This window comes from Arachis ipaensis, chromosome B10, assembly GCF_059453495.1.
Source record: "Arachis ipaensis isolate K30076 ecotype BB chromosome B10, ASM5945349v1, whole genome shotgun sequence".
NCBI classification, from domain to species: Eukaryota; Viridiplantae; Streptophyta; class Magnoliopsida; order Fabales; family Fabaceae; genus Arachis; species Arachis ipaensis.
In genome coordinates, this window is record NC_142435.1 from 131,284,443 (window position 1) to 131,309,846 (window position 25,404).

General features: G+C 32.6%; 2 protein-coding genes and 1 non-coding gene across 3 annotated transcripts; 2 read left to right on the top strand and 1 right to left on the bottom strand.

The window, feature by feature from the left end:
* Positions 1–699: 699 nt before the first annotated feature.
* On the top strand, positions 700–4,147 carry LOC107623837 (P-loop containing nucleoside triphosphate hydrolases superfamily protein). The gene is made up of 6 exons (XM_016326224.3): positions 700–1,115; positions 1,195–1,357; positions 2,235–2,304; positions 2,734–2,896; positions 3,371–3,594; positions 3,785–4,147. Exons 1-5 carry the CDS (start codon positions 783–785, stop codon positions 3,587–3,589), a joined length of 948 nt encoding a protein of 315 aa, XP_016181710.1. The 5' UTR covers positions 700–782; the 3' UTR covers positions 3,590–3,594; positions 3,785–4,147.
* Positions 4,148–5,886: 1,739 nt separating this feature from the next.
* Positions 5,887–5,959, top strand: TRNAF-GAA (transfer RNA phenylalanine (anticodon GAA)). The gene has a single exon. It is a non-coding gene; the product is annotated as a tRNA-Phe (tRNA).
* A 5,697-nt stretch (positions 5,960–11,656) lies between these two features.
* LOC148581747 (uncharacterized) lies at positions 11,657–12,694 on the bottom strand. Its single transcript, XM_088493483.1, has one exon. The coding sequence runs from the start codon at positions 12,692–12,694 to the stop codon at positions 11,657–11,659; it is 1,038 nt and encodes a 345-aa protein (XP_088349609.1).
* Positions 12,695–25,404: the final 12,710 nt, after the last annotated feature.

Below are 25,404 nucleotides of genomic sequence, written 5' to 3' on the forward strand. Positions count from 1 at the left end.
TTAAAATTGATTCAATATTATACTACTGTCTACTCTACTAATAGAAAACTAACGATATTAATAGTAGCTAGAATTTCGATTTAACTCTTAAAATCTTTCGATATTACGATTTTAAATGAATTTATCGATTTTACGAAATTTGTACTTAGTCTGACGATTTTACGATTTAAATCTTGTTAAGATTTTACGTTTTACGTTTTTTATTTATTTTTCGATTTCATGTAAAATCTCGATTTTCTCTACCTTAATTATTACCAATGTAGACAATAATATTGCTTACTGTAAACGTGATTATTGATACGTTTGTTCCTTTGCTCCCTAAAAAGGTGAACTGAAAAAACAACACAAAAACTAAGACAATAAAAAAATCAAAGCAATTCTTATAGTAGCTACTGAAATTTGATAAGTTGTGATAAAGTTTTTTTATTTTAGATTTCTGTTTTTGATTATTTTGTCAATAAAGACAGATAAAAATGTAATTGTTATATATTATTATTAGATTAGTCTTAAATTTTTAAAAAATTTTGTTGTTAAAAATATATTTAATATGAATAAAAAACTTTTAAGATAAAACTAAAATAAAATAAAATTTAAAAATATTTTTAAAAAACCCGAAAAAAAAAAAAACAACATACCTTATTCTAAAATAATAACAAAAGTTAGAAAAAAAAGAGTGTAATTAATTATGTATCGACGACCTTCAAGATACGTATTATTTGGTGGGATATTTTTGTTTAGCCAGCAGGTGGATAGGCACGGTGCTGCGAGAGAGTAGAGAAGACATGGTACTCCTTCACCTCCCCAAACTCCCTTCAACCATTCTAACTCCGCTATCCTCTTCTCCCATCTTTCTCCGCACTCATTTCCTAAACCCAAATCCAAACGCAACCAAAACCCCTCGCCCCCTTTTACTATTCTCCACCCTAACCCTTCCCGCCTCCGAACCCACACCGATAGACCCTCACACACCCGAACCCACCCCCCACCTCCAACTCCCTCTCCACAAGCTCTTCGTTCCCCCCGAAACCCATGTCCCCCTCGACACCCCTACCCTCACCGCCAGAATCCTCAAGGGCTCCAACATTCTGCTCAGCAACTACGCCACCGACTCTCAGGTTTATCAATCAATCAATTATGAATTAAGTCAGTCAGTCACGCTTTGTGGTTTGTTATTATTGTTATCGCTATTGCCAGGTGGCGCAAGCGGAGTTCGTCAAGAGCAGTGTTAGGACCGAGGACTGCCCCTCCGATGGCCTCCCTGAGTTTGCTCTCGTTGGACGCTCCAATGTCGGCAAATCCTCGCTCCTCAATTCCCTCGTTCGCCGCAAGAAGCTCGCATTGACCTCCAAGAAACCAGGTCTCTATCAGCTCTGCTAATTCAATTCGATAGCTTTAAATTATGCTTAGATAAAGCGAGTTCAACTAGATTAGTCAATGCCTAGTATACTCTTAACAAGTAGTGTTTGGATTCGATCGGAGACGGTTAGAGAGACAAGGTTTTACAACAATAATAGTAGAACTTTATATCTAGCGTCCCTCTTTTTTGGAGGTACTGCAAATGAGTTGAAAATCGAACCTATGGTATGTATCTTGTAACTTTATTTTGAAAATGCATAAATTATCTTAAAAATCATCCTGAGATAGCAACAATTTTAAGTTTTTGCCACTATTCCTCGCTCCAAACATTTTTTGGACCCAATACCTCTGTCACCTTTGTCTCAGGATAGTAAGCAAAAGCTACCTTAATATGTGATTTAGGCATATAAGAAGGAAAATCTAAGGGCGTGTTTGGTTTTGCGTTTTTCATTTTTCAGTTTTCATTTTTCAGTGTTTTCCGTTTTCGGATACGGATTTTGTGAAGGAAAAAAAAAAAGAAAACAATAAAAATAATAAAATTCTATGTTCTGTTTCCACATCCTGATATCTTTCTTTCTTTCACAAAATTTTGAAAATGGAAAACACTAAAAGTGAAAAAAAAAATAGAAAATGAAAATGCTAACCAAACTAATTCTGAGTTGCTTCAATAAGGTCATAACTAACCAGAGTGTGTGCCATTTGTTAACATGTTCGTCTTCATGATAGGAGTGTTCAAGTTGATCATTTCATGGAATTTCAAATCGGTGAAATATAGTAGAGAAATTTGCTGAATTTTTTTTATCGGCGATTGAGTTTTTTCCTTGTTTGTTGTGTTTGTTGACAATATTAAATTGCCTATATTCATTTTCTTTTTGCAGGCAAAACACAATGCATTAACCATTTTCGGATTAATGATAGCTGGTACCTGGTTGATTTGCCTGGATATGGGTATGGCTTGCTACTATACCATCTATACATACTCATTTACGCTGTACTTTTTTTTTCTTACTCGATATATAAAGATTGCGCCTTTCCTACTTGCTTAAGATGGGAAAAAATGGAGACTAATATCTGATATGTAAAGACTCATTAATACAATCCGTAAAATCTTATTTATGAAAGTTGTATGTGAGACTGTGGAGCAGTAGAAGGCCATCATATTTAACTTCTGATAGATAAATTTTATGAGCTTTGAAATAAGTTTATATGGTATTGTTTAAATTTCATTATAGGGCCTTTTTCCAGGCTATGTTATCCATTCTAGCTATGGAAAATCGAAATTCTCAATTTCTGTTTCTGGACTATTAATGTTGAACAATGAGTAATATTACCTCGTTGACTTGGAAGGCATTTATAGCAATTCTGTCTCGTCATCAGGTATGCATCTGCACCGCAGGAGCTTAGAATGGATTGGGAAAAATTCACCAAGGACTATTTTCTTAACCGGTCAACCCTAGTTTCAGTTTTCCTTCTAATAGATGCCAGCATTCCTGCTAAACAAATTGATCTCGAGTATGCTAGTTGGTTGGGCCAGAATCAGGTAATGCATTGAATATATGAAGTCCAACATTTTTTTATGTTCCGCTATAATCCCTGCATATCCTATACGATGGACATCACCTTGAATGTATGAAGTTGTCAGGGTTGTCTTTGTCTAGGTGCTGCCACAAACTCCATATTTCTAAATAGTATTTTGTATGCTTATGATCATAGTTGACAGGCACGAGTTACTGCACTCATCTCTTCATCATGTAGATAATCACTTAATCAGCGCCATATTCTGAGTTTACCACACTCAAGTTATAGATAGATATTGAAATTTTTCTCTTCGATCACCCAACCATTACCCAGTCTCATACTCATGTCAAACGTGTTGTATTGAAAAGAGTTGTTTATCTACGACTACACCAGACGGAAACATGAGTAGTCAATAAAATGCTTATGTTATGCACCTGTGTAAAAGGTTAACAAAGCAGATTGAATAGGTTCCCAGTTAATACAGTTCTCCTTTCAGATCCCAATGACCATAATCTTCACCAAATGTGACAAGCGGAAGAAGAAAAAGAACGGAGGCAAAAGACCAGAAGAAAATGTTAATGACTTTCAGGAATTGATACACGGCTTCTTCGAGACGGCACCTCCGTGGATCATGACCAGTAGTGTTACTAATCAGGGTCGTGATGAGATTCTTCTCCATATGGCCCAGCTAAGAAACTATTGGCTCAAGCACTAGAACTGGTATGTCATTCTTGAACAAGTTGCTATGATTTTGAGTTGATATTGTCTTTTGTTCTTGGTGGCAACTAATAGTAGACTCTATATTTCTCCTGCTGATGATTCATGCTCTAAATTCATACAATTTCTCATGTTTATAGCAATCCTGAATTGGTTTTAAATTGATCAATGCATTGCGTATTCGTTCTTACAGATAAACATGTAGGTACCAGCTAATATAGTTATCATAGCATTGTATTCTATGATGAGCATTTCTATATTGCTCAAAGTACATACCGGGCCTAAAGTAGGATAAAGAACATTATTTGGAACAAAACTTCATCCAGCGTCCCGCTCCGGTCGAATGCGAGGTTTCACTTTGAGTCATCTTGTTTATCCTTATCTCACATTCATTAAATTTGAGCCTTTCTTCAGTTGAGGGTTAGTGGGTGACAACGTTGTATTCTACTGTCTCAAAAGTAGATATGATCTTTACCTTTTACTACACCCATTTTTATTACTTCTTTTCAAACTATGTATATTCTCATTTTCAGCTTCAAGCAGCTATCTTAGTTCAGTTCTATGCTTTCCTATATATCTACAAGCTATGTCATGCACTAATGTTTTTTTTTTTAAATAATTTTCGGGTCATCTGCAGTTATGCTTGTTTAAGGATTAAGGTTAGTTTTGATTCCGATTGGATTTGGTTTTGCTAACACATGATTTTTGGGTCATGATGGAAAACTAGGTTGACCCTTGATTTTGTGTATGGATTTTGTTTTTGCTATTTTGGGCTTTAAGTAGGAAAATACATTGCTGGTGTCCAACTTCATCGAAAAAGAAGTATGAGCTATTCTCCAAAAAGAGAAGTTGCTGTCCAAAATTACTCACACAAAAACCAAAACAAAACAAAAGAAAGGTAATTATTGTCCTTGTGTTATTGAATATTAGAAAAAGAAAGTATAAAATGAGCTATTGCCCAAGATTACATATACACAAAAAAAAAAAAAAAAGTTAAAGGAACTATTGTCCTTGTGTTTTGAATGTTAAAAAAGAAAATGTCTCAATAAAAATATAAAATAAAAGATTAACCAAAAAAATGTTTCATTATACCAAAATTCTACTCCCTTCAACCGTCGAAATATTTTTTTTCACAATTATAATTTCAACAAGTATCTACACTTAAAATATTTTTATAACTATGATAGGTGTAAAGATATTAAGTAGATACAAAAATCAGCCACTTAATCAGTTATTTGTAAAAAGTAAATGTTAAAATATAAAAGATAAAATATTGTTTTAGTTCCAAATATTTGAGCTAAGTCCTAATTTTGTCTTAAAATTTGAACTTTGAAGCGTCTAATTTTTATCTCAAACATTTTATTTCGTCCTATTTTAGTTATTTGGTTAAAATTAAAATTTTTTTTTCAAAAAATACTTTTTTCTCCATTATGATTTTTTTTCCTAGTTAGCAACAAACATCGCAATTGTAGTGATTATAGTTGTTGTAGTAGTGAGTTAACAGGGAAAGTGATAATAATGTAGGAGAAAATGATAATTTTGAAAAAAAAAATTTATTTCAACTAGAGGACTAAAATAGGATAAAATAAAACGTTTTGGTTAAAAATAGTACGTTTCAAATGTTAGAGACGAAATCAGAATTTAACCAAAATGTTAGAGACAAGCAATATTTTACTCAAATGCAAAATACAAATTGAAAATGAGTTAAACCACATATATATTTATACATAAATATATGATAGCTGATTTGATAATTGATTTTTTATGTGTACAACTATATATAATATTTTTGTACACCTATATGTTATTTTATAAATATTTAAAAGACAACGACCAACACTACAATTTGCTAGTAAAATAATAATGTAACGCTTAATTTCGTTAACTCAATGAATTTGTTGGTATAGAAAAATAATAGTTTTTTAATAAGAAGAGACTCACGTCCAGTTGTTTTCATGTAAAGTTAATAATAAAAAATTGTTAAATAATTTGACAGAGTTAACTAAATTATCTAATGATTTTTGACTATTAACTTCATATAAAGACATTTGTACGTGAGTTTTCCACTTTTTTAATATGGTGGAAACTCATATGTAATTATGTTCATGTGAAGTTGTTAGTTGAAAACTATTAAATAATTTGATATATTTTATCTATTGACTCAATTATTAGTATTATATAAAGATAACTGTATGTAAATATTCACCTTTTAATAATGTTAATAAAAAAAATCAACACGACAGAGTATGAGACTATAAGTGAAATCATCCTTTTTCCATAATATAATTATCAATTGCGGGGATAGCTCAGTTGGGAGAGCGTCAGACTGAAGATCTGAAGGTCGCGTGTTCGATCCACGCTCACCGCATTTTATTTTATTTTATTTTTTTTTTCTCACTTTTCTACTACGAAAGATAAGCTGTGCATAGAATGATAGATACAATTTGCAACCTGTTGCAGATTGAAGGAATAACTGCTTTTTCATGTCCTCTTGAGACCCTTTCTTAGATTTGTATAACAACACAGTCAGAGATTAGTACTACAAAGTAAAATAACTCATCTATCTTTATTTGCAAATATTTATTGTCGGGAAGTACATTTTATGGGTAACGTTTGTGCAGTGATGCGCCTGACGTGCACCCTTCTCTTCTTGACCATAGGATTAACTTAACTCGAGATATGTGCCTGTACCAGGTTTTCCACTGTAGAGTCTATTGCCATTTATTTCTATGCTGTGTAAAAAATAGTTATTATATTATTAAAAAAAATAAAAAATAATATTTAAATTAAAAAATATAAAATAAATAATTTTTAAAAATTTAGAATTTATTATAAAAGATACGTTAGAATAAAAATTAGACACCAATTTATTTTTAATTATTACTCTATAGTGACTTTAGAGAATATATTTTTAAGAGTTAAATTTTGATGTAGATTATTTAAATAGATTTATGTATTTAGATGACTTTTGTATTAATGAATTTAAAAATTAATTATTTTTGTTGACGTGAAAATACATAACTAATTAATTAATTATCTATATAAAATTTTTATTTTGACAGTATATAAAAATTAAATTCATATTTTAATTACACTCCACAATTATAATTTTCATAAAAAAAATTTAGTTCATTACTACTTCAATTCATATTATTAGGCTTGAATACTTTTTTTATTCTTAATGTTTTAGGTCAAAATAAAAATCGTTCCCAACCCTTTTTTAATTAGTTTTATCTTTGTTACGTAGGTAACCTGAGTTTGGTGGATTGGGTTGGAAGGATTGGCCCAAATGTGAGAAAGGAGGAGGACTCCGACTTGGTTGGCGTTTGGGAGTCGCTGTCCGACTTGTGTATGTGAAGGAATGGGGGGTGGTACCTGCAAAGACACTCCGATGCCTAAGTTAGCAAAGGGATAAGCAGGTTTAGAGAGTATTGAAACTTAGTGATACATGAGGAGTGTCAGTGTATTTATAGTGGTGATCCAATAACCACTGTTGGAGTAGTTCCACCTTTTAAGGTGGATAACCGTCCCTTTATCTTAGGATAGTTGGGATATGGCTCTTAGAAGTGGGTGGAGAGATTTTAGGGGCAGTTACTTATTTGAATAAGTGTTATCTGCCAGCTATCCTTCGAGCCTGACTTCTTTGAGGAGGAGTCTGTGTTGAATTCGACCTCTTCTGAGAAGGTCGATGGGTAGTGAGGGCCAATCTTTGGATTGGGCCCTTTAGTGTGTTTGGACATGGGCCATAGTATTTGGGCCAGGGTATGAACGGTGCCCTACTCGAGTTTGATCTCTTTTATTTATGAGTTTGATTCGAGTATTTGAACTCGGGCTTGTAGCCGACGTGATTTCGAAACCGACGTGATTTGAATTTCTCAACCGTCGTGTCTTAATCAAACGTCGTGTCTGTTGGGGCTTTCGTATTTACACGTGGGAGCAGTTATATTGGTAACGGCGCGTTTCTTTAATGAACGTGTCAATTTACCTTTATGCCCCTGGCGTGTTTATAAATACCTTTCCCTCTCTTTTCTCTATTTTCCTTCGTCTTCTGAAACTTCTTGCCTACAATTCTTATTCTTCCAAAGAGAAAAATCTTTAGCCTTCCTTCTTGGAGTGCTTTGCTACTGCTATTTTTGCTCCTCTTTCAAACAAAGCTTAGTCCTTTTCTTCTCCTCTCTTATCATTTATGTTGGCACTTTACTTTATATATTTAGAGGAGGTTTACATGCTGTTCGTGATTCTTGGTTTCTTTTCCGAGTTTCATTGGTCTAGTGATTCTGTTTTTTGGTTCTTGAGAGAGGCTGTTTCGTCTTTTAGAGGCCTTGTGTTTTGATCTTTTTCCATTTTTCTTTGTAGGTCCCGTTACTTTTTCTGCCACTTCTTTTTACTAGAAAAGATGTCTTCCCTTGAGTCCCTTTTACAATGGGTAAATGATACCGTTTTGGAGGAACATTCCCAAGTAGACACTGACTATCTTACCGTCCTTCCTATCCACCATAGAATTTGTAGTGATAAGGCCGATGAGCCAAAGTATGAGTTGGTGGCCCCGGGTCTTGAAGACCGGGTTTGTTTTGGGAGGATCTCTGATTCTGATCCCCATTTTTTCTCTTTTTACCCGCTTGGGGTTCCTTCTGCCTTTCTCCGACTTTGAGATAAGTGTGTTGTATCATTGCCGAGTTGCTCCCCCCAACTTCACCCAAACTCTTGGGGTTTCATGAAAATTTACCAGCTTGTTAGTCGAGAGCTATATTTCCCGACCTCTTTAAAGATCTTTTTTTTACCTTTTATATATGACCAAGCCCTTTAGTGGGCAGAATAACAAGCAGCAGTGGATATCTTTCCGGACCATTCAAGGTCGAAAAGTTTTCTCTATCTTTGACGACCCTTCCATGACTTCAAAAATTTTTTCTTCAAAAATCAAGTCGTAGAGGGACATCATCCCTTTTTCCTTGATGAAAACTACAACCCTCGTTTTCCTCTTTACTGGTTAGAGGCTTCCCCTGTGGAAAAATATAGATTGGAGGATTTGGACGAGGTTGAGGAGGCTGTGGTGGGGTTCTTCCGAGAAGTTTGGGGAAGAGCCCCTAATTTGGACATGAAGAAGTTCCTTTTAGGTTCTCCTACTTTCGTACAGACCCAGCTAGGTAGTCTTTTATTTTGTAGTCGTTTCTGCACTTTTGTAGTTATTTCTGAAGATTCTGATTTGTTATTTTTTCGACTTGTTGACATAATTGTTTGCTTCATTTTTTTCAGAAATGGTAAAGAGTGGGTCCAGCACCGCTTATCAGAAGGTTCAGGAGGCTAAGAAGAAGGCAGGTGCCTGAGCTGACGCTGCGAGGACTGCTAGCGCTCCTCCTCCCCCTCGTGATTTGAGGACCTCCTCTCGTCCCATTATGGTAACTTCTGCCTCTGCTTCTTCTCTACCTCCCCCCATCCCCCCAGTCCGACCTTCCCCCGAACCTGAGAAGAAGAAGCGTAAGACCTCGGAGTCTAGCTCTTCTCCTTCAGGGGATGCCAATTTTGATGGTCCCCAGTTCGTTCGGAATCACATCTTTTCCCATGATCAAATTAGTATGGATGATGTCTCCCTTCGAAACCATCTTCTAATTGTGGTTCGGGGGAGTGTTCGGGCTGTTGGGGTTTGTACAAAACTCTTTGATATTCTGAACAAGACTCCCCTCAGCTCTTTGGGCTCTACCCAAAAGGTTGAAGAATTGGAGGGGAGGATTGTCCTCTATCAAGAGGAGGAGAAGCGGCTCCAGGGGGAAGTTACTTGGTTGAAGGAGGAGAGGTCCCGACTTCAGGAGAGGGAGAAGAAGTTGATGGCCCAGTGTGCCATGGCAAAGGGCCTGACGGAGAAGGCAGAGCATAATTATGTCAGGGTTTTCACTGATAATATTAACCTTCAACGGGAGCTGGAGAAAGGTCGGGAGGCTTATCAGGATTTGGAGGACTCCGTGGCAGAGAACTTGGAGGAGGCCTGAAGGATTTTTAAGGAGCAGGTTAGAGTTATTGCTCCTGACCTGGACCTTTCTCCTCTGGATCCTGATAAGATTGTTATAAAGGAGCTATCGTTTCAGCCTCCTGACCTGAGACGGACTCCGAGCTGAAGACCCAGGGACAAAAGCTTATTGAGTCTCCTCTTCGTGAGGAACGACAAGAGGGGTCTCTTCCCACGTCTGAAGAAACTCCGACTCCCGTTGCTGACGAGGATGTTTCGTTACTGGTGATTCTAATCTTTCTTCCCATTAATTAATTTCAGCTATTTGGGGCCCGGCTTGTGGGCCCCTTTTTGAATAATTTATTTTTTATCATTGTTGTGGTTTTGTTGTTGACTCTTCTAGCCTTCTGGCCATTAACAAAAAAATAACGTTATTTTAATTGGCCCTTTTTGGAAAAGGGCTTTTTTGGGTATACCTTGCGTGTGCATGCTTTTGTCGTGATTCCTTTAGGTTTTTATGGAAAACCCTTTTGATCTTTTTTTGGAAAAGACTTTTTTATCTCTGCAGACTATTCTTTGTCTAAGTTACTGGGTTTTTTCAAAGACTTGGGACAGTTTCCGCCTTTGTTTTTGATAAATTTCCTTATTTCTTTTTTTTTTGTATTCCTTTTGTGTTCAATTTTTCATTTATTGAACTTACTTAGGTTATTCTTGTGATGCATTTCTATTTTCTCGGATCCTTCGACTAGGTAGTTGTTTCAGAGTTTTGGAATTCCGAGTTATCATGATCGTCCGTGTAACCTCTTTACACCGACTTGTACCTCGTCGTTTAATCCTGCCGACCACTTAGGTCGGTCATAGGATTTTTACGCTTTTTCGAGCTTAAGTCGGCGCATTTCGTAAAATAGTAATAATAACTAATGGAATTTTACAAAGAGATGTTGTAAAAAGATCTTTATTTATTGATGAAGGTACCTTTTGCTACTAAGGGGCTTTAAAAACTATTGCCCCTTAGTATCTACTTTGATGCCTCGTTAAAACCCCCTTCAGGAAAATCCTTTTTTTTTTTGGGAAAAAACCATGAAATCGGGAAAAAGAGTACACCAGGGAGTGGAGTTCGCTTTTAACTATAGTACCTCTTCATATTACAAGCATGCCATGACCTTGGTAGCTCGGTACCGTTCAAGTCGGTTACCTTGTAGTAACCCTTTCCTAAGACTTCACTTATTTTGTATGGCCCTTTCCAATTAGCAGCAAGCTTTCCTTCCCCCAACTTGTTGACTCCAATGTCATTTCTGATCAAGACCAAGTCTTCTGGGACGAAGCTTCTTCGAATGACTTTCTTATTATATCTATTTGTCATTCGTTGTTCCAATGTTGCTTCCCCTATCTGGGCTTGTTCTCGAACTTCAGGGAGTAATTCGAGTTCTTCTTTGTGCGCCTGAATGTTGTCAACCTCGTCGTAGAAGCTTACCCTTGGTAGAACCTTACTGGTGAAGTACACAGGACGCTGTCCGACCTCGTCTTCCCATAGTAGAGCTGATGCTACAGCCTTGTCGGATACCGACAAGTACAGGATGTGTTCTTCCCCAACTTGAGGTCGGGTAAGAATCGGAGGTTGGCTTAAAAGCCTTTTGAACTCCTGGAATGCTTCTTCACATTTAGGAGTCCATTCAAACTGGCATCCTTTTCTAAGTAGGGAGAAAAGTGGTAGGGATCTTAATGCTGATCCTGCCAAGAACCTGGAGAGAGCTGCAAGTCGGCCATTCAATTGCTGGACCTCTCTTAAGCAAGTCGGGCTTTTTATTTCTAGGATTGCTTTGCATTTGTCGGGGTTAGCTTCAATCCCCCTTTGCGTTAACATAAATCCTAAAATTTTCCAGCCTCCACCGCGAAGGTGCACTTTGTGGGATTCAATCTCATCCCGTGCATCCTTATGGTGTTGAAGACTTGCGAGAGGTCGGTCAAGAGGTCAGCTTCATCCGTGGTTTTTACTAGCATGTCGTCTACGTATACTTCCATTAGACTTCAAAGGTGAGGTGCGAACACCTTATTCATCAGCCTTTGATACGTGGCTCCTGCGTTTTTTAACCCAAAAGACATAACCACGTAGCAATAATTCACTCAAGGCGTGATGAAAGATGTTTTTTCTTGATCCGGCTTGTACATCGGAATTTGGTTGTATTCCGAGTATGCATCCATGAATGACAAGTATTGATATCCCAAGTTGGAGTCTACTAGGGTATCAATATTTAGAAGTGGATATGGGTCTTTCGGACACGCTTTGTTCAGGTCGGTGTAATCGACACACATCCTCCACTTGCCGTTTTGCTTTTTGACTAGCACCACATTTGCTAGCCAAGCCGGATATTTGACCTCTCTGATGAAGCCGGCTTCTAAGAGGGCTTGCAGTTGTTCTTCCACCACTTGGGCCCGTTCAGGTCTGAGCTTTCGTCTGCTTTGCTGAATAGGTCGGGATCTGAGGTATACTGACAGCTTGTCTGACATGAGCTCGGGATTTATTCCAGGCATGTCAGAGGCTTTCCAGGCGAAGAGGTCGGAATTCTCTTGTAGGAGCCTTATGAGCTTCTGCTTCAAGCCTTCTTCCAAGTTGGCTCCTATATTGGTATTCTTTCCTTCCTCCTCCCCTACCTGTACCTCGTCAGTCTTTCCCCCGGGCTGTGGTCGTAACTCTTCTTTAGCTCGAACTCCTCCGAGCTCAATGGTGTGAACCTCTTTACTCTTTTTTCTCAGGTTTAGGCTTTCATTGTAGCATTTTCTCACCAGTTTCTGGTCTCCCCTAATGGCTACGATTCCCTTTGGTGTTGGAAACTTCATACAAAGGTGGGGGGTAGATACCACCGCTCCAAGCCGATTTAGGGTTGTTCTGCCTATTAAAGCATTATAGGCCAAACCCACATCGATGACTATGAAGTCGATACTTAGAGTTTTAGATTTCATCCCCTTTCCAAAGGTGGTGTGTAGGGGTATGAATCCTAGTGGCTTTATTGGTGTGTCCCCCAGCCCGTATAGGGTATCAGGGTAAGCTCTTAATTCTTTCTCATCCAACCCCAGCTTATCAAATGCTGGTTTGAACAGGATGTCGGCCGAGCTTCCCTGATCTACCAGGGTTCTGTGTAGATAGGCGTTGGTAAGGATCATAGTGATCACTACCGGATCATCATGTCCGGAAACTATGCCTTGCCCATCTTCTTTAGTAAAAGAGATAGTTGGAAGGTCGGGGACTTTGCTCCCGCCCTAGTAGACTTCCTTCAGATGTCTCTTACGAGATGACTTTGTGAGACCGCCTCCAGCGAATCCCCTTGAGATCATATGTATATGTCTTTCTGGGATTTGTGGTGGTGGATCTCTTCGATCCTCCTCATCTCGCTTTCTCTTACCATGGTAGTCTGACCTTTCCATGAGATATCTGTCAAGCCGACCTTCTCTGGCCAGTTTTTCTATCACATTTTTCAGGTCATAACACTCATTTGTTGAGTGACCATACAGCTTATGGTACTCACAATATTCGCTACGACTTCCCCCTTTCTTGTTCTTGATGGACCTAGGGGGATGTAGCCTTTCAGTATGACAAATTTTTCTGTATACGTCAACTAGGGAGACTCGTAGATGAGAATAAGAGTGATATCTTCTGGGCCTTTCAGGGCTGACTTCTTTTTTTTCTTGGGCTCTCTCTCATTCTCTTTTGCTGAGTGAGAGTGCCCAGGTCGCCAAATAGGTTCTCGCAACCTGGCATTTTCTTCCATGTTGATGTACTTCTCAGCTCTTTCCTGTACATCACTTAAAGAAGTTGGATGCCTTTTCGAGATGGACTGGGAGAATGGGCCTTCTCGCAGTCCATTTACTAGGCCCATGATCATTGCCTCGGTGGGTAGGTCTTGAATTTCTAAATACGCTTTATTGAACCTTTCCATGTAGTCCCTCAGAGGTTCCCCGACCTCCTGTTTTACTTCCAGAAGGCTTGGTGCGTGTTTTACTTTATCCTTCTGAATCAAAAATCGCATAAGGAATTTACGCAAGAGGTCGTCGAAACTGGTGACCGACTTTGGGGGGAGACTATCGAACCATTTCATCGCTGCTTTTGTCAAGGTCGTCGGAAAGGCCTTGCAGCGCGTTGCATCAGAAGCATCGGCTAGGTACATCCGACTTTTAAAGTTACTTAGGTGATGCTTTAGGTCAGTAGTCCCGTCGTATAGGTCCATATCGGGACTTTTGAAGTTCCTTGGAACTTTTGCCCTCATTATATCCTCACTGAAAGGGTCCTCCCCTCCCAAGGGAGAATCTTCTCGGTCACTGCGTGAGTTCCGACCTCGGTGAGCGGACTCTAATCTTGAGAGCTTTTCTTCAAGCTCTTTTCTTCGCTCAACCTCCTTCCTCAGGTTTCTCTCCGCCTCTCACTGTCGTTCTAGTTCTTGCTCCAGTTGTTCCAGCCGTCCCTGGTGGCCATGGAACAATCCCATGAAATCAGTTGCATGGGGTTGTCCTTCTTTGTCGGATTTGTGTCCCTCAAAGGAGTTTTCCTTTGGGTCCTTTACCCCTGAGGTGCCTTCTTTGTGCTGATTAGTCACCCCTTGGTGAGTGACTATGGCTCTGTCGTTGTTATCAGCATCTTGATTCTCTTGTTCAGAATGAATGCTGTGTTTCCATCCACGTTGAAGTCATCCACCATCATGGGTTAATCTCCAGGTCCTCAGAATGTTACATAGGTAACCTTAGTTTGGTGGATTGGGCTTGAAGGATTGGCCCAAATGTGAGAAAAAGAGGAGGACTCTGACTTGGTTGGCGTCTGGGAGCCGCCATCCGACTTGTGTATGTGAAGGAATGGGGGGTGGTACCTGCAAAGACACTCCGATGCCTAAGTTAGCAAAGGGGTAAGTAGGTTTAGAGAGTATTGAAACTTAGTGATACTTGAGGAGTGTCAGTGTATTTATAGTGGTGATCTAACAACCACCGTTGGAGTAGTTCCACCTTTTAAGGTGGATAACCGTCCTTTTATCTTAGGATAGTTGGGATATGGCTCCTGGAAGTGGGTGGAGAGATTTTAGGGGAAGTTACTTATTTGAATAAGTGTTATCTGCCATATATCCTTCGAGCCCGACTTCTTTGAGGAGGAGTCTGTGTTGAATCCGACCTCTTCTGAGAAGGTCGGTGGGTGGTGAGGGCCAATCTTTGGATTGGGTCCTTTAGTGTGTTTGGACCTGGACCATAGTGTTTGGGCCAGGGTATGAACAATCCTCAACGTTGGAAATCATTTTAAAATCATACTTTTCATAAAAATCATTAATTTATGAATTTTTTATCCTTCTAACAATTATAATCTTTTTAAAGAAAAATATTCTCAGCCTAATTCATTGTTCTTCCTTTTCTGGTCATTCTCTCTCAACTCAAACACCATTCTTCACCACCACCACCACCACCACTATACCTCCATCATCATCTTCTTCAGATAAATATCACCTACCGCTGATTCCACACCACTTCCACCTTCACCTATTGTCACATGTCATACACCGCCACCCTCAATTAGCATTCTCTCACGATCCACAATCATCACTACCGTAACAACAACAACAATAGAAGCGAAGAGAAAAATGAAGAAGACAGTGACAGATCCACATAAGAAGCAAAATGTTATGATACTGAGAATGGTGAAATTTGTAGTTGCAGTGTGGTTTTGAAACTGTGGAGGAGACACCAAAGTTTTGAAGATGGCACTCCCGTAATAGTCACTGTCACTTTTCTCAACCTTTCCTCTGTCGCTCTCGTGACCCAACTCAGCCACGCCTTCACTGCCATGAGTTCTCTGTTCTTATTTTCTTTCCCCTTCCCATAACTCAATCAATGTAGAATCAACAATCCCATAACTGCAATTTTTTATTTTCTTTTTTTTTTTATTCAGTGACACCTTTTTTAGATTGCATGTTGATCCTAAAGGAAGCTTATTTTCTAGAATTTTTATTTTAGGTGTTGCACAGAAGATCCAACTTGAAGCTGAGGTAATGAGAAAATTTCTCTTGGAAGATTATTGAGAATTTTTTTAAGAAATCTGAGTGAATTAGTGTAGCTGTCGTCATCACTGCCATTTTTTAAGAAGCAGGACAGAGAGAAGCAATATATATATATATATATATATATATATATATATATATATATAGAGAGAGAGAGAGAGAGAGAGAGAGAGAGAGAGAGAGAGAGAGAGAGAGAGAGAGGGTTTGGATCCAAGATTCAACTTTCTTCAATACGATGCTATTAAAACTGCCACAGAAGCTTCCCAGTGACAACAACGAGTGTGATGGAATCAATAGACCCTAGTGATGGCAGCGAGCTCTGAAAATGGAAGGAAGATAGAGAGATGGGGATAGTAATGGTGATAATAATGGTGATGAACAGATGATGATGGGTAGTTAGTAGGTAAAAGATGATACATGTATTATTAGGAATAAAATTGTCAATGTAATTAATATTTTATGTGAAAAAAATAATTTTAAAATAATTTCTAACGTTGAGAATATTTTAATAAAAAAAAGTTTTGGACAATTTTAATTTTAACCCAAAACGTTAAAAATAAAAAAGTATTTAATCCATATTATTATTATCAAATTTATTTAATGTATTTTAATTAAATAATTATCCATATGTAGCTCAAGATTTGAGCAACATGCACGTACAAGATCATAATATATTACTTGAACCACACTAGTTCCTCCAAGTCTTGGTTTTCATGGCTAAAATGAAGCAAAATACATTTGGGGAGAGAAAAATGCTAAGACTAAACAATAATGAATTGTGTTCTATACAATCAGCTTCACGTGTGAGTCACATTATTTTGATTCAAGAGAAATTAAATATTCATTTTCTTACTGTATTTTTCTTTAACTTTAGAATAGTTTGATCCGGAAATTCTGTTTTAAACAACTTACGGGGTCAAAACATAAATATTGTGGGTAAGTATCACTATTTTAGAAGATATATGGGGTCAAAACAAAAAGCAAAGAAAACGGGAATCTGGCTCTAAAAAATTATGAGGCACGTCGTGTAACTTCGAAAAATCCAACTATTATATGGAGTCACCAATTGAAAGAAAAAAAGAAAAAAAAAAAGAAAGAAAAAAAAAAAGAAAAGCACATGATTAATATCAATCTTGTAAGCCATCACAAGATTTCACTTTATCTCTGTCTATTTATTGATTTATTTATTTACTTTTTGGGCCTCTAATTATTGTTGTTGACCATTAGTCAATATCACCTTTTATTTATTATTTAAAGTGTTTATTAATATATTTTTTATTTATTAAATATGTGTAAAATAATAGTTAATATAATATTAACCAATAAATAAGTACTTTGTGCCCATTATGAATGATTTTATATTCAAACTTTTAAAATAACAAAATATTTTGTTAATTTATTTAATAGAAGACGTGTGTAGTAAGGATGAAGAGTGAACATTAAATAAATACAAACAGGTTCTGTAGTAGATTTGTTTTAGTCCAGGACAGTGTCAAAGATTTATAATTTTTATAGTGGTTATTTGTGATTCTATAAAAAGATGTTTGATTGGGAGGAACAGAAAAATTGATTTTGGTATTAATTTGTTGTAAAAAAAATCAAATTTTTGGTTTGGTTTTATTTTAAGAAAGTTTTATTTACTATTATTTTTTGTTTCAGGAGAGGCATGTGGATTTCGAATAGTTATCTTAAATACCTTTTTAGTCAGAAACTGATTTTTTTATTACATTTTAGATTGTCCGAAAATTTAGCTAGTCTGAAAGAATTTGAAAATTTCTTGTCAACATATGAATTTGAAGGATTGATTTTTGCTTTATAGTAGAGAGCATCATTTCAAAATTTTCTCTGAATTTTTTAGTGGATTTGGCAATAAAAAATAACGAAATCTTTAATCTCAGGATTTTTGGGCTCCATATAATGTGACTATTATTGGTGTGTTTGGTAAACGCGTTGAGGAGGAAAGAAGCACGTTTGACTCTCTTAAAAGTTTCACTTTTATGTTTGGCAAACTTTTATTCTTCTGAACACAGAAGTGATTCTGTGTTTAAACGTACGTTCAGAAGAAGCTAAAATTTGTAGCTTCTGCGTTTCACGTTCATGGTGGCTGATTATCTTAGAAAATTAGGTGGAAATTTTATTTCTTTTTTACCAATCTTATCCTTCATTTTCTTCTATACAAAGGATACTAGTAACTATTACCATTCACAGTTCTCTATAGTTCTTCCAACTTGTTCTTAGTTCCAATTTTTTTTTCATCAAAATGGTTCAAATTTGTTTCAATCACTAGCAAAGTGAATATTTTAATTTTTTTTATTATTTTTAGTACTCACTTTCATATTTTAATTTTTATATTTTTATTGTATTTTATATTTATAGGATAAATATTTTTATATTATTTGTGTAGTATTCTAATTTCTCATGTTATATTTTTATGAGTTTTTTTTATCATTTACTATATTATTTTTTATATGTATATTTTTTATGAAATTTTTTTATTTTTGTTTGACTTTATTCATGTGATTTTTATTTATTTTATTGTATTTTTTTTATTAATTGATAAATGTTGTTGATTTTTTTATTATGTTCTAATTTTTAGATATTTTGTTAATTTTATGATATTTTTATTATTATTTGTTCATATGATTTTTTTTTCTCTATCTTCCTTTACTGCATTGTATTTATGTTGTGTATGAAATTTTTTTATTTTTTTATTTAATTTTATTCATATGAATTTTATTTACCTTTTATTGTATTTTTTTTGTTCATATGATATATGTTGTTGGTTTTATGACATTTTTATTATTTCTTATCTATATCAATTTTTTTTATTCTTTGATGTACTCTATTTTTGTTTTGTATTAATTTTTTTATTTCTTATTCTGATTTTATAAAATTTGTAATTGTAATTATTGTATACTACATTTATTATCAAAATTTTATAATATAAATTATGATCTTATAAAAAAGACAAAATAAATAAAAACTAATTATAAGTAACAATAGAGTCATAGATAATGAAAAATAGTTGATACAATAAAGGAAATGGATTATAGTCCAAAATAATACTAAATTAAAGAGCACTGACCGTACTAAAAAAATTATAGAATATTTTTTTTTGTTTAATATTATAAAATTTATAGTACTCTTTTTCATATTTTTACTTTTTATTGTATTTATTTTATTTATATGATAAATATTTTTTATATTATTTTTGTTAGCGTTTTGATTTTGCATGTATATAAAAAAAATTATTTAAATTGATGTCTCTTTTGGTAATTTTTCATCTAAAAGTAATTTTGAGTAGTATAATCCAAACAACATTTATTTTACTATAATCAATTTTGATATAAAGATTGCCAATCATAAATCACGTTAACACAAACTTACTTTTCATCAAAATCAATTTTGCAAAATCAATTTTATGCAAACTCCGATTTACAAACTGTAATCCAAACACACACTATATCTTTAGCCTCAAAAAATGAGCTTAAGAATATTTTTAAATTATAACGAGTGTCTATCTCTTCCACAATTAGTGACTCTTAGAGTTCATCATTAGTGGGTACTTTTAAGGTCAACTGTGATGCTAATTATTCTAAAATTGGTAATCGTGTTGATTTTACTTGTGTTAATAGAGACTGGAATGGAAATTGATAATGTAGCTGTTTGAGAACGATTGAGAGTAATAATATTTTGCAAGAGAAGTTATTTGTTATTTGGAGAGGATATCTCCTAGCTTGGAATTTGGGACATAAAAAAAATTATCTGTGAAACGGATTGTACGAAGACTTTTAATCATGTTAATAATTTTCAAGATAGTTATGATTTTGTTGATCCATTGGTACTTAAAATTAGGGGTATCATGGCTTGGAAATAGTATGTTAAACTCTGTTTGATCTTGAGAGATGTAAATATAGTGACGGCCGGACATCATGACAAAGATGACGATGAAGTCTCATTCTCATCAAGTCGAACTTCCGTCACCTTAGAAGGAGTTTGAGAGTAGTATTTAGCAGGATTGCTCTACTTCTTAATTAGTTCCTTGGACTTTAATTTGTATCCTTTTTTGTTTGTTTGCTTCTTTTAAGTGTCTCTCTATTTATGTTATTATAAGTATAAAAAAATACATGTGTACACTAAAAATTACCTACTGCTACTAAATTAATTATTATATATTTGTATGTAATTATAATTATATATGTAGTTTAATTAATTTATTTTTAATATATATTTTATATTTTAATGTGTATTTTATATAGTGATTGATTTGATATAAATTTAACATGATTAAAAAAAGATCAATAATAAAAAAAATAATCCTAAATAATCCTTAATAATTATCCTAAAAGACAACAAAATTACTAACAAAAAAAATCTTTTCAGTCCTTAATATTTAATTTTATGAGATTAATTAGTCTTTTTGTCAATAATTTTTTTTAGAATTAGTAAAATATAACTACGTGGTACGTTGAATAACTGATCTATCTATTAAATATTAGTTTGGATTGACAAAATTATTTTACTAAAGACCTTGTTATTTTTCGGGATAATTATTAAAAGTTGTCGTTTGAGATTTTTTTTATCATCTTTTTTATATATATTGATTAAATTTGTTACGTAAGAACTAGAAAATATTAATAATTTTTAAAAATTATTTTATTTATAAAAATTAAATAGAAAAAATATTTTTTAGTCTTTTTATTATTGTTTAAAAAATTGTTAAAATATTATATTATTAAAATTATATTAAATCTTAGTTGTTCTCAATATAAATTAAACATAATAATTTATATAAATTCATTTATTAGTAACTATTGATTTGAATTATATATATATATATATATATATATATATATATATATATATATATATATTTTATAATAGATAATAAAAAAGTTAAAATAATATTTTATCCAAAATAGATATAATAAAATAAGAATATTTATATATTACTATTCTAATTTAATCCTTAGAACGACTTATGGTAAACTATTTGCTCAATTTTCATAATTTTTCCAATTCTAAGGGAATGGTCAGTATTCTAATATATTTGGCCCAAACCAACAAGGAACATGGAATTATTATATGTTAGCAAAAATAATACTACGTCAACTAATCAAGTGGATATAATATTAAAATTTAAAATTCAATATTTTAAAATAATTAATAATAAATAGATAAAATTGATAATAACAAGTAGTAATGCCATTCTTATTAATATGTGTATCTTTTATTTAATTTTAATAAGTAAAAAAAATTTACCAATATTTTTCAATTCGTACACAATAAATTTAGACAATATATACAAAATAAGATAATAAAAAATAGAAAAAAAAAACTTTTAAATGATTTCTAACAATTATTTTAAAAGATAATGAAATTTTCGGCTGAAAAAATGACAACTAGTCTCATATAGCTGACAGATTAACAATTTAGTATGTTATGTAATTGTGCTCCGATAACTCTAGAGAAAGATCATTGACAAAAGAGCTAACTAATCTCATAGAGTTAATATCAAGAGTCGAAAATATTTTTTTTACTAAAAACCTCGTGATTCTTCAAAAAACTTGTTAAGAATTGAAATAGGTATTTACTTTAAAAAATAAATTATTAAATTTTAGAGTATAAAATATTTATTATATTGATTAATTTCACATTTGTTATTATTGCATATATTTAACAAAAATGAAATAATGAATCATGCCTGCTAATAATATAATAATTATATAAATTAATTCTGGTTGACTAATGATTAGTGTCATCTCAAAGATATAAATATAAAAAATGCTATGTATTTATTAAAATTTAACCACTAAATCAGTTATTATATATTTATATATAAATATAAATATAATTTAATTTATTTTTAATGTAATTTTTGTATTTTAATATATATGCTATATCAATGATTAATTTTAGTGTACGTCTATAAAGAATAATATTATGGCCAATGGTTAAACAGTAATATTTAAAAGTATTGACGAAAAATTGGTATTAAATTACTGGACTAAAAATATTAGATTATTAATTAAAAATATCAGTTAAAATGCATTGTCTTAAATCTTAATAGTATGATAGACATTTCAAAAAGGGAAAAAAAGAATCTAATATCTCTATCTTTTATTGATAAATATCTCAGGTTTTATCTTCCTTTAATTTGTCTCTGGTTACGGACACACATAGTCACATCCTATGGTACCTAGTTGAACGTGGGAGGGACAATATGCAAATGAAACACGGTTTAAAAAGGGGGAGCAAGAAATGACAAGTCCAATGTGTACTACATAAAATTGAAAAAGATTATTAGAAACTCATCAAAGGGATTAACTCAGATTAATTACAGAAAAAGTAAGAATGATTAGACTATGATTTATTTAGGTGCATTGCACTACTTAACTGGAAACAATGTGATCAAATTGGAAGACATGATTCTTAAAAAGCAAAAAATAAATAAAAAGAGACACAAACACCGTGTACTTGAGCTGTTGGTGTCTTTTCAATTGGACTACAAACCATAAAGCAGCAGAGGCAGAACAATTATTTGGGCCTCCCGTTAATCATACATATAATAATTTAGAGTCAACATTCATTTGGTCTCTATCCATTTACTAGTGGAACGATCTTTCACGAAAGAAAAAAAATGGTACATCCTGTTTCTAATCTTTCATCACAGATAACGAGATGAGTGAAAAAAAATAGACTTGGTAAATGGCAAAGAAGGTGATATTCCGGTTGTATTAGGGTTTTTTTTTTTTTTTTTTTTTTTTTTCGGGGTTGGGAGTTGGTTTGGGTTTGGTGTTTTCTTTTAGTGGTGGTGCAACAAATTAGTTTCTTTTTTTCTTCTTTTAGTAATGTTATACAATTAATCTTGGGAGCGTCGTCCACTTTGTCTTTGCAGTACTTGAGGAATTAGTCATTGGACTTTCGGCCTTATGGATATTCTAGTGCAAACAAAAAAAAATGTTATACGACTAATAAATTTTAAAAAAAAAGTACAGGGAGACAATGAGAATATTAAATAATGTGAACAATAGATATGCTGGATATTGGTATACAGGTGATTATGTTGATTATTCTTAATTAGATAGTTATTTATTTTAATTCGATTTATTTATGCACAGTTAACAATGGTTAAATGTTCAATTCACTAGATGTACAAATGATTATTCTAATATTAGAATTTAGGAAGTAATTTAGGAGTAGAATATTTTTTTACTTTATTTAGTTAATTTTAAAATTCATTGTTCGTATTGTTTACAAAAATTATTTCTACCTAACAAAATTGAAAAATTATTGATTATTAACATTCAACCAATATTATAATAATATAAAAATAAATTGTTAACACGTTGTTTTATCTTTTTGGAGGGAGGGAGTGAATTGTAAGAAGAAGGAGGTGGAAGAGGTCGGTGGGAGCGATAGAGATGAGATCATGAGAATGATAGTTGTGCTATTGGGAGGACATGACAAATCACCTCCTAACTAGTTAGAGTTTAACATTTCTAATCACCTCAAAAATTTTTAAAGGCCGGTAGATTTTAATAATTTTGGCTAGTATTTAATTAGCATAAATATTAAATTATTTTTAATAAATAAATTTTATTAATATATAAAATTTAATAAATATAAATATAAATTATATTAATTTATATGTATAAATTATTAAATTTTAATAAATATAAATATATATATTATGTATTTTTTATGTGTAAATTATTATTAATCAAATATTAATATAAAATAATAATATTTATTCATCATGTAACATCGTTATTAAAGTATATATTAGAGTATATGTCAAAAAATATAAAACGTGTGTGAAATTGGTATAATATTTAAAAATAACGTGAAAATAATATAACGGGAGGCATCGAATTAAGAGAGGATTCAGTTATTCATTTTCTGACAATAAATTTTAGGAATAAATTAAATCGGCAATTTATTAATAATTCATATTAAAAAATAATAAAGTAAAATGTGGTTATCTTACATATAGCACACCAATTTTATAAATAATAAAATGCAATCTATGATGAGACTTTAAATGCTCAAACAAAATTGTCTCAATTTTAATAAATATAAATCACAGTGACATCATTTACCTTGATGCTTCATTGTCTTTTGTGGACGAGCCTATATATGCTCATATGTAAGAAGAATTTAAATTATATGCATTATCAAATCTAAGAAAATTATATAAAAAGTTAATTAATTGTTTTTTTAATTTAAAAAATTTACACAAAAAGCATATATATGATTATTAAGTGATTATAAATGATCAGTACGTATAAAAAAAAACACACCCACACATATATATTGGTCCTTTACATAATTAAATAGGAGATTATGCAGGGTAAACACAGGTAATGGGTACTTGATTATCCGTTTGAATTCGAACAGAGCTGATTAAATTGATTTTGAAACCAATGGAGAATAATCGGATTCGATTCGAACTAAACCAATGACTCTTTCTAGTAATTGGTCTGAATAATGGTTTTGGGGTGCAGAACTCAAACCAATCCGTGAATCTGACCATATATTAATTAAAAAAAATTTAAAATATATATGTCTTTTAATATGTTTAGATTTTAATGTCTTTAGTATTTAGTATGTTTGGATTTTAATGTGTTTAATTTTTAATATATTTAGTGTTTAATATGTCTGAATTATTTCTATTGATTTTACATGTTTATTGTACTTATAGAGTTGGGTTAACCACCAAATATGCCCTCGAATTATTTAAACGCCGAAAAAAACATACTCAAATTTTATTATCGACAAAAATGTCTTCAAATAATTTAAAAACATAACAACAATACCCAACAGTAAATATATATTTTTAAAAAATACCTTAGAAATTGAATTTTGATACAACTTTTTGCAAGTATGATTATAAAAATAAGATATTATTATACCTAAAAATTGATAATTTTTCGTCAAGTATATATTTTTTTATAATTTTTTTTATTAACAATCAATAATACTTTTAAAAAATCACAAAACAATATATACTTAATAAAAAATTATCAAATTTTAAAAATAATAATATTTTATTTTTCTAATCATGCTTGCAAAAAATTGCATCAAAATTCAATCTCTAAATATATTTTTTAAGAAATACATATTTAATGTTAATTTTTTTGCAAGATTATCTAACATTAAATATATATTTTTTAAAAAATACATTAGAGATTGAATTTTGATACAATTTTTTGCAAGCACGATTAAAAAAAGAGATATTATTATCCTTAAAATTTGGTAATTTTTCGTTGAGTATATATTTTTTTGTAATTTTTTTGTTAACAACTAATAATACTTTTAAAAAATAAAAAAATATATACTTAGAAAAAAATTACCAAATTTTAAAAATAATAATATCTTATTTTTAATTATGCTTGTAAAAAATCACATCAAAATTCAATTTTTAAGACCTTTTTGTAAATATATATTTACTATTGGGTATTGTTGTGTTTTTAAATTATTTAAAGGTATTTTTGTCGATAATAAAATTCGAGTGCATTTTTGTCAGCATTTAAATAATTCGAGGACGTTTTTGGTGGTTAACCTATAGAATTTTTAAGATAAAAATTTCGTTTTTTATTTTTTTTTATGAATTTTTATTTTATCGGGTACTCAATTACTCAAATCGAACCGATCCATTCTTAATCGATTTGGTTTAGTTTAAATACAAAAAAAAAAAAAACATAAACCTAAACTAAATCGAATCAATTATAATTTAATTGATTCGATTTTAATTTTACCCTAAACTTAAACCAACCCGATCCGTATTCACCCTAATTATGACCTTTTGCTTAAGCTAGTGTTTGATGCCAAGAAAAATGA